General features: G+C 44.8%; 1 protein-coding gene across 1 annotated transcript in view; it reads right to left on the reverse strand.

Moving 5' to 3' along the window:
- tex2l (testis expressed 2, like) overlaps positions 1-13919 on the reverse strand; it is a 91094-nt gene that overhangs the window by 5662 nt on the left and 71513 nt on the right. The window contains exons 8-9 of the mRNA XM_041206922.1: positions 5662-5802; positions 4556-4768 (exon numbers count right to left, since the gene is read on the reverse strand). Coding sequence (XP_041062856.1) covers positions 4556-4768; positions 5662-5802 — 354 coding nt within the window. The remainder of the gene's footprint in view (positions 1-4555; positions 4769-5661; positions 5803-13919) is intronic.

The following is a 13919-nucleotide window of genomic DNA, read 5'->3' on the forward strand; positions in this document are numbered from 1 at the left end:
AGCAGGTCTGTCAGCATTGGCGGAGAAGAAAAGAGTTGACGTTTCGAATCCTCATGACCTTTTGACAGAACTTCTCCGCCGATGCTGCCAGACCTGCTGAGTTTTTCCAGGTAATTCTGTTTTTGTTTTGGATTTCCAGCATCGGCAGTTTTTTTGTTTTTATCTCTGTTGCTACAGTGGGTGCTTTGTGGGTTGAGGCAGTTCCAAGATGACACACCAAGCCATGGAACCAAGTCACCCCCTCAGTGGTACACCTGATAATCCGTTATCTGTAGCATGTAGGTTCACAGTAAACCAGGGGCCTGTTGGTGATTGACCAGCCAACTTATAGGATATAACTAGAATCTGGTCGAGTTGATCTGTCACTGGAGCTGGGTTTCTTCCTACATGGTTCCAGCTATTCAGATAACCTGACAATGAGTAGGATTTTCCTAGCTGCCTACTCAATGGGAAGCTCACCAATACTCTGAATTGATTATTGGTTGGTTTTGGCTGATAAAATCCAACCAGTACTCCTGCACACATCTTACAGTCCTAAAACGTTGGCTTTGCCGAACTGCTTGAGCTTGTGTCCCAATGGGGAAAGTGGCCAGCATCCATTCTGGCCAAACAAATTCAGCATGTGTAGATTTCCCAGCTAGCTTGGCTTGGATAGATGAAACATGGGGATGCCTTTCTCTGCCTGTCAGATACCCAGCTCACCAAAAAAAACCATACAAGGTGCTACAATTCACTTGAACAATAACAGATATGAAAAAAGGCTATGTGACAGGACTGGGCTGTTACAATATTAATAATGAGGTCAGTGGTAAAGAGAATGCGAATGCTGATAAAGAAGTTTTAAGTGGGACTGTTAAGGACTGACTGGATTCTGTTGGCAAATCAGTCAAACCCATGCCCTCTACCGCCTAGAAGGACAAAGGCAGCAGATGCACAGGAACACCACCACCTGCAAGTTCCCCTCCAAGTCACTCACCATCCTGTCTTGGAAATATATCGCCGTTCCTTCACTGGGTCAAAATCCTGAAACTTCCTTCCTAACAGCACCCTGGGTGTACCTACATCACATGGACTGCAGCGGTTCAAGAAGACAGCTCACCACCACCTTCTCAAAGGCAATTAGGGATGGGCAATAAATACTGGTCTAGCCAGCAATGCCCACATTGTACAAAAGAATTAAAAAGAAAATAAGTCACCACCCATTGCCGGAGAGAAACTTGCAGAGTAAGTACACAGCTTCTCCAGGCTTGCAGTCTTCCCTATGGTGCAGGGTGGCACTGACTGCACATATGTCGCTTTGCAGGCAACCCAGATAAACTCTAAGGTTTACTGCAGAGGGACTCCATTCCCTCAATGTCTAGCTGCTGTGTGACTAAACTCAGCCCATCATGCAGGGGAATGCCCAGTAATCTAGCAGCAGGCTTGATGGCTTCATTATTTGGTGGTTGACTGTGCCCACTGCATTTGAGCCAACATGGGATGGCTACAAGAGCTATCCACTGGTGACATGGACATAGAGAGATGGTAGCATTGTGGTAATATCACTGGACTAGTAATCCTGAGGCCCAGACTAATGCTCATTAGGGTTCAAATCCTGCCATGGCAGCCGGTAGAATTTAAATTCAATTAATAAATCTGGAATTGCAGGCTAGTCTCAGTAATAGTGACCATAGAACTATCACTGATTGTTGTAAAAACCCATCTGGTTCACTAATGCCCTTTAGGGAAGGAAATCTGCTATCGGGCCTATATGTGACTCCAGACCCACAGCAATGTGGTTAACTCTTAACTGCCCTCTGAAATGGCTCAGCTAGCCGCTCAGTTCAAGGGTAAATTAGAGATGGGCAACAATTTGCCAGCGACACCCACATCCCATGAAAGAATTTAAAAAAAATATGGCTCATGACTCTGATTTGTGACCCACCCACATGTGGACAGCTTGTATCTAATGAAAATCATGTTGCTACAATTAATGTTATTCAGCAGACCATGAAGGTGACTAAGCAAAGCTTTTGTGCACTGAATTATTCTGGAGGAGCCCTGCAGTACTCACCATGTACTGTATCCTGGACAACCTCACCATTGTAAGGGTACAGCCACCAAGTATATGGCAAGCAGGTGAGGAAGAACAGGAAGTAAAGGAGGAGTAGGTAACCAACAAATCCTTCCTGGTTGGGTTGTCCCCGATCAGCTCATCTGACTGCAGTACCAATGAATGCAACCCCTTAATTCCTTTTCAACAGCAGTCTCTCATTTTACTTTCCCTATGTTACTGGTCGTTGCAGTTTCCTCTTGGCCACATCAATAAAATAAAAGCCACCATTAAACAAATATTCCAAACTAACTTTATAAATCAAATCATCCGATACTTCATATAAAATTTAACTAATTACCCACTGTTGCTAAATTAGCAGACTATTTGTCCAACATCCAGTTCTGGATGTGCAGGAATTTCCTCCAATTAAATATTAGGAACACTGAAGACATTGTTTGTGGTCCCTGCTTCAAATATCGCTCCCTGCCTACCAACTCTATCCCTCTCCCTGAGATTAAGCCCGTCTGTTTGCAACCTTGGTTTCACATTTGATCCTGAGATGAGCTTCTGAGTTCACATTCATGTCATCATTAAGACTACCTATTTGCATCTCTGTAATATCACCTTGCTCAGCTCATCTGCAACTGAAACTCTTATTTGTGCCTTTGTTACTTCTAGGCTCAACTATTCCAATGCACTTTTGGCTGGTCTCCTACATTCTAGGCTCCATAAACTTGAGCTCAACCAAAATCCTGCTGCCTGTGTCTCAACTTGCACCAAGTCCTGTTACCTTATCACCCATGTTCACTGACCTGCACTGGCTCCCGGTCAAATGTCTTGATTATAAAATCCTTAACAAAATCAAAAATACCTGGAAAAACTCAGCAGGTCTGGCAGCAGGTGCAGAGAGGAACACAGTTACGTTTCGAGTCCACCTGACTCTTCAACAGAACTAAGGAAAAATAGAAAAGAAGTGAAATATAAGCTGGTTTGGGGGGGGGGGGGACAAGAAGAACTGGATAAAGGGCCAGTGATAGGTGGAGATAACCAAAAGATGTCACAGACAAAAGGACAAAGAGGTGTTGAAGGTGGTGATATTATCTAAAGGAATGTGCTAATTAAGGGTAGAAAGCAGGATGAGCAAGGTACAGATAGCCCTAGTGGGGGTGGGGTGGGGTGAAGGAATTGAAAAAGGCTAAAAGGTAGAGATAAAACAATGGATGGAAATACATTTAAAATAATGGAAATAGGTGGGAAAAGAAAAATCTATATAAATTATTGGAAAAAACAAAAAGGAGGGGGAAAAATCAGAAATGGGGTGGGGATAGAGGAGAGAGTTAAGGATCTAAAATTGTTGAACTCAGTATTCAGTATGGAAGGCTGTAAAGTGCCTAGTCGGAAGCCAAGATGGACATGTGGGCATGAGAGCAGGGTGGAGTGTTGAAATGGCAAGCAACAGGGAGGTCTGGGAAATGCTTGCAGACAGACCCAAGGTATTCTGCAAAGCGGTCACCCAGTCTGCGTTTGGTTTCTCCAATGTAGGGGAAACTGTATTGGGAGCAATGAATGCAGTAGACATTTCTTAGTTTTGTTGAGGAGTCATGCGGACTCGAAACGTTAACTGTGCTCCTCTCCGCAGATGCTGCCAGACCTGCTGAGTTTTTCCAGGTATTTTTGTTTTAGTTTTGGATTGCCAGCATCTGCAGTTTTTTGCTTTTATATTAGTATAAAATCCTCATCCTTGTTTTCAAATCCCTTCATAGCCTTGTTCCTCCATAGCTCTGTAATCTCCTCTGTCTCCACAACCATCTGAAATATCTACAGTCCTCTAATTCTGGCCTCTTGCGTAACCCCATTTTTAATTGCTCCACCATTGGTGGCTGTGCCTTCAGCTGCCTAGGCCCTAAGCTCTGAAGTATCCTCCCTACAGCCTCTCCACCTCCCTACCTCACTTCCTTCCTTTAAGACACTCCTTAAAATCTACATATTTGACCAAGCTTTTGGTCATCTGACCTAATATCTCCTTGTGTGGCTCAGTGTCATACTTTCTCATACAATGCTCCCGTGAAGCACCTTGGGATATTTGACTGTGTTAAAGGCACTATATAAATATAAATTGTTGTTGCTGAAGTTGCACATTCCCTTAGTTTCTGTCTTCCTCCTTTGCCTGGTCTAGTGCTCCTATGCACGCTGCCCCAGTGGCTGCAGTATGGCTGCTGACTATCGTGGGTGAGACTGAGGACAGTCTTGGAGAAAGGACCTTGAGTAGCTCCCGATGCAATTTTGTGCTGCATCACTTTGACATAGGTGGCAGCAGACTGAGCATTAGCAAGGGCAGCAACTGAATGGCAGGGGTGGTTCCTGATTGGCTCTCATATGCTCAGCCAGTCACCAAGTGATGCATAACTGGCTGTTATTCATAGGTGTGAATTATTATTTTGCTGAATAAAGATTCTGATCACTCCTCCAGACCAGTGAGCATTGGAACGGTTCACTTTCAAGCAACAGAAATGGACTAACCATATTCGGTCAGTAGGAGGAGGTGGAATGTTGACAGCCAGCACTCCTGCTAGCTCCTGAACCTCTACGGTCAGTAGTAGTGGAGTGTTTGACACTTCCTCTATTTTCTTCTTGATGAACTCATTCTCTGTGGCTTTTTGAAAGTATTTTGATTTGGCAATCTTATCCACAAACCGAAGAATCTTTCTGCTGGTGCTGCCTCCTGCAGCAAACCTGGAAGAACAAGGGAGTTTTGTTTTAAAAATGTCATGAGGTTTTATTTGCTCTCTTTTAATTTCTCATGAGATGTTTCCTTGTCCCCGCCCCACACCCCCCACCAACCGCCATTAATCTTCCCTCAGGTCAAATCAAGCTGTGACCTGCTTGGTATGACATCCCTTCCCAGCAATAATAATAAATGTCGAATGAAAGACAAGAGCTTGTTGTCTGGTTGCCATTGGTTTTTGAATGAGAAGGCTTATGATAAGCAAATTGTTCCCATTATGAAGCAGTTTAATCACAGAATCAGAAGTTCCAGCTAGTATGGTGCCTATACACTTGAGTGCTCTGTACTTACACAGCTATATTTCATACTGTTGAAAATCGAGAATACTGGGCAGATGAAGGGAAAGATTACTGAGCGATGACAGAGTCGAGAGGTTCACAAGTGTGAGGATGAAGCTATTTACATTATCATTTTAGCCATAAGGGTATATCATGATTGTAAATACATTCTCACCAACAAGATACATAGTTAATAATGTATGTTATTATTTATAAGGCTCTACAGTCAGACCTTTACTGCTTCTGTTAGGTCAGTTATTTTTCCCTGCTGCTCTACTACATGTAATGGTCTAAGTATCTGAGATTATGACAGCATTTGAAAATATAAATATAATCTACCACAAAGGGGTTTGTGGTTGTAATGGCTTTCATACAGGTCTGAACCTCCATAAAATAGCTCTTTCAAAACTAAACCATTCTATCTTTTTAAAGTTGTAATTGATGCTTTTTTAAAACAAAACATAAAAGATGAACTATCCGGGATGAAGACTATCTGCCAGCTCACTGTGACACACTAGCAGCAGTCCTTCAACAGCTTCTAATGAAAAAAAGTTCCCTTTTACCCCTCTGCACCAGTTAGACCAAGTTTCTCGCCAATCATCCCTTGCTGTGGTTCTGCTGAAGGCACTTCCTCTTCATCTGAAGATCCAGCACTTGAAGATTCCTCATCGCTGTCTGCCAGCACAAATGTCCGGTGCTTACACCTGCAGGAAGGAGTAGGTAAGAATGAACATATCAACCTTTAAGCAAAAGAGCAAATTTCACACTCAAAGGGATGAAATCCATCAGTATGATATTTATTAGCTGTTCTTGCACTCAATTTCTTCCCTTAACTCCTGCAGGAAGCATTGTTGTAGTCATCAGCTAAACTGAACGGGCGACAGGATGACTGCCAGAGATTGTAATAATGAGCTCTGACTGTGTCAGTTGTTCTCATTAATTGACTCCCCAGAACCCTCAGCTGCCCTAAATATGCCAATCACATCTCACTGCTCTTTCCTGCATTTATACCTGAGCACAAGGAGTTTCTTGTGATCACAAAGATGTGAGGAACGATGGTCGGAAGGTCTGAGCTTCAAGAATGTGGTTATTTGCAAAGTGTTGCTTTGGAGGACCATGGGCAGCAAGAAAAATGAAATTTCTCCTCAACTCTGCTTAATTCCCAACATTGGAATTCTCATTGTGCAGTACTTTCCCACTGGTAAAGCACATTGCTGGCACTCTGTTGGATGCCCACGACAGACTGCCTCCTATTGTGAACAGCTTAAAAGTGTAACCCAGCACAATGTATGAATGAAGGTGGATACCCATGAAATTTAAAATGAAATTTAAAAAGTACAGTACAGCTATTTGCAAAAATGCACTCATTGTAATTGGGCAGTGAAATAGATTTAAAAGCTGCTCATTAATCATTCTGTCTTCTCTTTTTCATTAAATATGACTTCTTGTCACAGCTAGTTTATTAGATCATTGATAAATATGTGACTCTATGATTTTTGACTCTGTATGTTTGTTTGATTGCTGTTGTTTTAACCTGTTGTTAATATAATTCCCGGTTAAAACTTTCGGCTTGAGCCTGAAAGAAAAGAATAAAATGTAAGTGTGAAGGTAAAAATAGTTTTTATAAAATAGCTGTATTCCTTGTTTATCCTTGCCACAAAATTGAACTGCATAGCGCCCATGGTTTTGGTGTGACGGGCACTGATTTAGTATCCACATGGAATCCGTGCTGGGCATGCACTTCTGGTGTGGCCAGTCAGGTGCCATCTTGGTAAGGCATTAGCGCAGAAGTTAGGAGCATGGGCCAGAAGTACACAGAGGAGGTAGACCTTGGCGTCAGTCAGAGCTTAATGCCAATTTGATGCCAGCACTGCCATTTTTCACCCCACTCCAGTTCCTCTATTAACCTTGCACAGCTGAGCAGGTAATCCACAGCAGGACCAGCTCCTTCCCGACCAGCACTATTTAAAGGGATCATCAACAACTACTGTAGCAGGTTAGTCGTGGATAAATTATTAATTAATTAATTATTGACTCAGTTTGTAGAAGTGCATGGTGGTGGTTTGCAGAGCTGGTTAGTGTTGGAGAAATCTGCAGGGAGTGATACTACACCTGGACAAGACCTTGGTTGTGACCCCAAGAGTTCTGGTCAGACCATTTGTTCATTATCTTGGGTGTTACAGTTGCAATTCCCCTTGGGCTGCAGCATGAAAGGGAGATGAGGCAGAGGAAGCAAAGAGGTCAAGTGGTCACAGAGGGAGGAGGAGGAGGGGGAGGAGGGCTCTCAATTGGAGGTTTTATCCACCTGAGGTCTTCCAGGAGCATTTCTCTTACCTCTTCCTAAGCCAGAACTCACAGAACTCTACCAGCTCTTGCAATCAGTCCTCCAGCAACAGTGCAGGGGGAGGATGGCACTGCCAATGGCTGTGAAGGAGACCATGGCCCAGAATTTCTTTGTGTCTGCATCCTTCCAGACTGGAGCAGGTGACATTTTCACCATCTCCCAGTTCGGCATCCACTGCTTCAACAGAGAAGTGTTCTTTGCACTAGGATAAGGGAGCTCATTGTGTTTTCTCTGACCAGAGATTGAGTGCACACATAGGTTTGCCAGGATAATGGGCAGGGTACCATTGAACGCCCATTCCTGGCTCTCTGGGTGCCGGATCACAATGCTGGGATGTACCTGAACTGCAAAGGTTATCAGTCCCTGAATGTGTAGTTGGCATGTGACCGTGCTGACCACATCATGCTACTGAATTCCCCCTATCCTGACAACAATCACCATGCTTTCATTCTTTGGCAGTCCTCTGTTCCTTCAGTATTTGAGCCACCTTTTCAAACCAGAGGGATAACCACTTTATACCTGGTTCATGATGCCACTCTGCAACCCAGAAACCATTCTAAACCATCTTTTCATAACAAATTCTTCAATATTGTGCACTCCCTTAATACCTATCTTGTGGCTAGCTTTGCTTCTTAGTGCTTTTATACAATGATATCTCAGTGGTTGCAGCTTGGCTGCTGGAAGGCTTTCAGTGGGGAGACTGAAGGTGGCTTTGCAGGTTGCTGTTGGAGGGCCCAGCTTTGGGCTGTATCAAGTGGCTATGGTGGGGTAGCAGTCCAGGCTGTCTGGCTGAGAACAACGCCAAGAGCACTGCAGAATGACAAGGGTGGGAGGACAAATGCTGCTGCCCAGAGAGAGGACAGCAGGGTCCTTTGAGTCATTGCGTGTACCCAAAGGTAGCCCCATCATTAATACTAGTAATCAATCCATTAGATGGCTGGTCCACTGCGAGAGTGACAATGACAGGGATCTTGCACTGGCTAGATGAAGCAGGCACACTCAGGAGGTCCTCATAGCTTTGTGCCAGATTTGTGGAGGATGATGACAACATGCAGTGAGGTGTCTCTGTAGATCCTTACATCACAGTTGGGAACGTTTGAATCCAGTCTGGCTTATCTCAGTGCCAATACCCTCTGTGAGAATGCTCCTGTCATGGAGATGCAGCGGAGGCCCTAATAGTTGCTCGATCACAGGAGGATGATGATGACATGCAGTGAGGACACTCTATTAGATCTTCACATAGCCTCTGAGAATGTCTAACTCCTATCTGGCCGAGGTCAGCTCGCTTGCACTCCATGATCAGGGCCATCTCAGTGACACAACCATGAAACTTTAGATGCATCTGATGCTCACTTGGTAGAGCAGCACCGACCTCACCATCAGCACAGGACTGGTCCCAGTCATCGCTGGCCAGCTGGATGGCTCCGTTTTCAAATTCTGTCAGAACTTTGAATTCCGGCATCCCTTCACCTATATGTGACCTTTCCCTCCTGTTGTGCGCCAGTTTGTCCTGCTTGGATAGAAATAGGGAGAGTGTATCAGGATGCCTCCCGGGCCAGATGATAAGTATGCCTGGCCTGTGTGGGTGGTGAGTGGTCCCATGGATGGGATGAGGACAATGATGGTGTGTGTGAGACAGTGAATGGTGATGTCCCTTGCACTGGCAGTGAGTGAGGGCCCTGTGAGTGTGTGATGGGTTTATGAGTGTGTGAGTTGGGTGATGAAAAGAGTGACTTACCCTGGTGGAACAGAGAAGATCATTCATTCATCCTTTTGCGGCACTGGGTGGCTGTCCTCTTCTGCAGGGGGTTTGCGCTGACCACCGCTGCCACTGCCTCCTAAGCCAGATTGGTGACAATGCCACCCATCCTGCGGCCAGAGCAGGGGTAGAGCAAATCCCGTTGGGCCTCCATGGCATCCAGCAGCCACTTAAGGGACCCATCGTTGAAATGGGGGGGGCTGCAGTCTTTTTGCCTTTGCTGGCCATGTCTCCCAGACAGTGGTGGTGAGCTGGTGGTGATGAGTGCTTTGCTAGCAGCTGCCTTTTAAAGATGGCAGTCAGCGTGATGCAACAGCGGGGTGACGGCCAGCTGGCGAATGAGAGCCCACCCACCCGCCATGGAAACGGCATGTTTCCCGGGAATTCGGGAAGACACAGCATGAAAACCTGCCATTTTTGTCGACGGGTAGGACTCCATTTTACCCACCCACTACCGCAGTTAGTGCAATTCTGGGAAAATTCCACCCAGAGTGTGGAATGAGGGGGGTGAGGGATGTGAGAACGTAGATTTGGTCAGAACATAACATCATCCTCTCTGGTTTCAGCTCCACCACTGGCCACACTCCCAGCCATGGTCGCTTCAATGATGGCCAGTACCATCTCATCCATCGAGGCAAGGACGTGTGACCGTGCCTGACCCCCACTGGTTAGGTGGTGCCGCCTCTGGTTATGGGCCACCTTGTCCTGCAAAAGAGAGAAGATTGTCAATGAGGGCGTGTGCTGTGTTTGGCTGATGTTCCTGTTAATAGCTAAATAGTCGACAAAGCTGTGCAATGAGTATGAGGCTTGCAGCAGTGGTAAGTGTTTGAGTGTTAGGTGAGGCTACGAACATTGTGTATGTGTTGTGATTGATAGAGAATGTTGGTAGATGAGTGAAGTGGGTGTGATGATTGGAGCAGTATCTGAGGCTGGTGGTTCAGTTGCAAGCATATGGTAATTGAAGGTGTATGCAGGAACCTTGACCGCTTATATGGGGCCATTGAACTGAATGCAGAACTGTCACCAGGTCCTTGGAGCTAGGATTGCTGGCCATGATGGTAGACATTGCCACTGCTGTCATAGTGACTGTGTGGAGGATTTCCTGTCTCTCTGAGAGAAAAGGACTTCTCTCCTCCTGCACCCAAGGCCCCCATCACTGGATCGGAGAACCTGCAGCACAGTGTTGGGATTGTTGTGGCATATCTACCAGTCATTCTGCTCACAAACACTTCCCCAGCCACTTCCAGCACCTGCTGCAGCCAGAATGCACTTCGCTTTTAAGTGACGCTAGCTGATTTTAAGGAGCACAGTTTGGCTCAACTGCTGCTGGCCTCAACACAAACTTGGTTCCCCTGCAGAGTTGTGCAGTCACTCAGCAGTATGCTTACCACTGGGCAGTATGCCACTATCATTTCAATTAGCAGGACAGCACAAAGTTTGTGTGCTGCCCGAATCTCCATAAATGAGCGCAGGAGTCGTACAATGTGATCCTCTTGTCCAATTAGCAACCCTACCCAATTTCCCCCAGTCTCTTTATGATGTAATGATAGTGTTTTTCTGAACTCACAGCATCTGGCAGAGCCTTTTCCACAGGCCTCACATCTGGAAACCACCTTCCCCATGACTTTTCACCCATTCATCTTGATGACCATGTGGGACCACTATGTGAATCTTCCAGCTAGTATTGTAAAGCCAGAAAATTGATCCATATAAGTGGAAGTTAAAAAGGTCCCTGTAGGTCACTGATGCCTAATTTTCTATCTATTCATCAGAAAGCATGGAATAAGAAAAGGCTTGTGGCTTAGAAATTTGAGCATGCCTACAAATTGGTGTGTGGTGGAGGCAGCAGGCGAGGGCGGAGGGGTTGGGATGGTGTGGTGGGGGATCAATCCCTGAGCCCACATAGGCCTCAGGTGCAGTAATGGTGGGGCTCAGGCCACATTGTCATTGTGGACGCCTAATGGGCAGCCCCAGGCAGCTTTCTGGTGAAGAGGATTTGTTGCTTAATTGGGCCTCTGTAGCACCAGCAGTGGGCCTTATGTAGGTTCTTAAATGAGACTAAGAAAGGAGCAACTGGAAAAAGGGGTGGAGGGGGGCAGTGATTGGGACGGAGGGTAATGATTGGCAGCAATTGGGGAGGGTGGCAGGGGGCAGTGGGGGGAGGGTAGAAGATTAACTAGACCTCCTTTGCAAAAAGGCGTTCTCTGATTTGTGATCCTAAAATAAACTCACAGATCAATTCACACCAGTTTCTACAGCTGACCTGATTCACATCTGAAACACATAATGTTTTGAAATCACTTCGATTCGCTTAAATCACTTCATACATCTTTACAAAGAGGATGTAATTAAAGAATTAAAGAGCTGGAAAAACAATATCTATAAACCAGACGTGGACAATCCTGATTAGCTATTACTAATTTAGAACTTTTCATAAAGGTCACAGGGGCTGTCAGGTCAGCCAGCAGACTTCCCGAATGGCACTGTCACAGTAACAAAACAGAGATTGGAGAAGGCACTCAGTGATATTCAGCTTACAGCATGACCTGGATATAGACAAATGAACAGTGATTCAGAGTGAGCCCTGCTACCTTAATCTGTCCAGTTTTAATCATGCCACATTACTACCACAGCTTGACATCCAGACGAAACAAATGGATTGTTTTGGATATAAATGCATAAGATTGGGAAAAGCATCTATATTGTGGTGTCACAGTAAAACAAGCAGAAACAAAACAATATACCCATGAGACATATTCTTCTGCTCACTACAACCATTCTCTCACATTTAAAGACAGGAAGAACTCTTAGAATATGCAGTGTTAGAAGACAAGAATGTTCCCATTTCAGGAGAATTGATTATATAATAATATATCATTTAGACACAGTAATGCAGATTGATCAGCCTCTAAACGCTTTTGTAGGATTTTTTATACTTTTGGAAGCTTACCAGAAACAAAAGCTCATATAAGTGTTTGCAACTTTAAATTTGGACTAGAACAACACAAATATCTTAGCCCTAAATCCACAAGGCTGGATTTCACTGTAAGGGTTGGCATGTGACCACTGGAGAACTTCTGCCACTGGGTCCTGTTGGGCTTCCCAAAGACATATCACTGAATTGTTAAGGTGCAGAATGAGGCCATTTGACCCATCATGTCTGCACTGGCTCTCTGAATGAGCAACTTATAGTGCCATTCCCCCTCCCTCTCCCCGTAACCCTGCACATTTTTCCTTTTCAGATAACAGTCTAATTCCCTTTTGAATGTTTCGATTGATCCTGCCTCCACCACACTCTCAGGCACTGCATTCCAGACCCTAACCACTTGCTGTGTGAAAAAAGTTTGTCCTCATATCACCTTTGCTTCCTTTAATAATTACTTCAAAACTGTGCCCATGAGGGATGTTTCACCATTATTCAGCCAATGGCACATGCCTCCATGCCACTAAGAGTGCAAATAGGATGTCCATCATGACTGGAAATCCTGGCAGAGAATGCCAGTGTGCCAGAAAGGCTGCCAAATTCCATCTTGTTCAAAAATAATTGATAGGCACTCCTCCAGCAACAATACCACCATACATCCGCCATTGGGCAGCATGGTATGCTGTTTGCTCCCACCAGGAATGGACCATGAATCCAGGGACTTTTGAATGTGGGGAGTCCTTGCCCTTCTCTTCCTACATGGATACGCATGTTTTGGGCAAGCGGAGATTCTGCCCCATCAGCAGAAGTCAATCTGGAATTTCCAACTTAGGGTGGTATCCAGCTTATGCTGGTCCCAGCCTAACCTATGTCCCTTTTGCTGGGCTCCCACTGAAATTCTAACAGGAGTATGCTGGAAGAACTGTGGGTGTTTGGGGAAGAATTGGCCAGCTGTACAACTGTGGGGGGAGCTTCACTCCGGCACTCGCCTGGCATCCTCACCTTTCTGCCTGATTCTTCAACAACGACACACCGCCTGCTTTCTCAGAACAGCCTCAGAAGGACAGACTGAGAACTGTGTGAAAATTTAATGCCTCGGGGCAAACATGTGTGGACACATCCGGGCATGAACGTGCAATGAAGAAGGTAATTTTCCTTGGATGTAAATGACAGGAGCTCATGGAAAAGATTATTCCTAGAAAGTGTGTTTGTGTGTACAAGAGAGATTGAGCATGAACAGGAACCAGGATCAGAAATGTTCAGCAGTTTTTGGTCAAGGGCTCCACATTTGACAGAAAAAACATTTGACCCGTCAGAGTTTCCTGATGGTTCATCATGCTCTTTGTCCATTTTATACAGTCTTTGATGAGTGTGTTGCAGCTCTTTAGTAGTATAAAGAAGCTCTTTCTCAACTGGACATTTGCATTTTAAGTTATTTTCTGATTTAGATCCTCCCAAAGTGCTTCTAGGGAGGGAAAGGTGAATAAAATTAAATCGGGTTTCACATGAATTTTCCCTCCATCATTATCAAAAGCATTTCATTTATGACCAGACAATTACAGCAGATCTTTTGTTTCACTTCCAAGAAGCACTTTTAAGTAATATTCTATTTATGCAATAAATGAAAATAATGTAAAACAAAACTTGAGACACATAACTGGGGTATAACACATAAATCAAAGAGGGATACTTTAAAACTGTACATGGCCCTGGTGAGCCCACATTTAGAGAACTGTGGTGCAGTTTTAGTCTCCCTATTCCAGAAAAAAGATTCAGTTATTAGAGGGACTGGGGT

Source organism: Carcharodon carcharias, chromosome 15 (assembly GCF_017639515.1).
Source record: "Carcharodon carcharias isolate sCarCar2 chromosome 15, sCarCar2.pri, whole genome shotgun sequence".
Taxonomy (NCBI): domain Eukaryota; kingdom Metazoa; phylum Chordata; class Chondrichthyes; order Lamniformes; family Lamnidae; genus Carcharodon; species Carcharodon carcharias.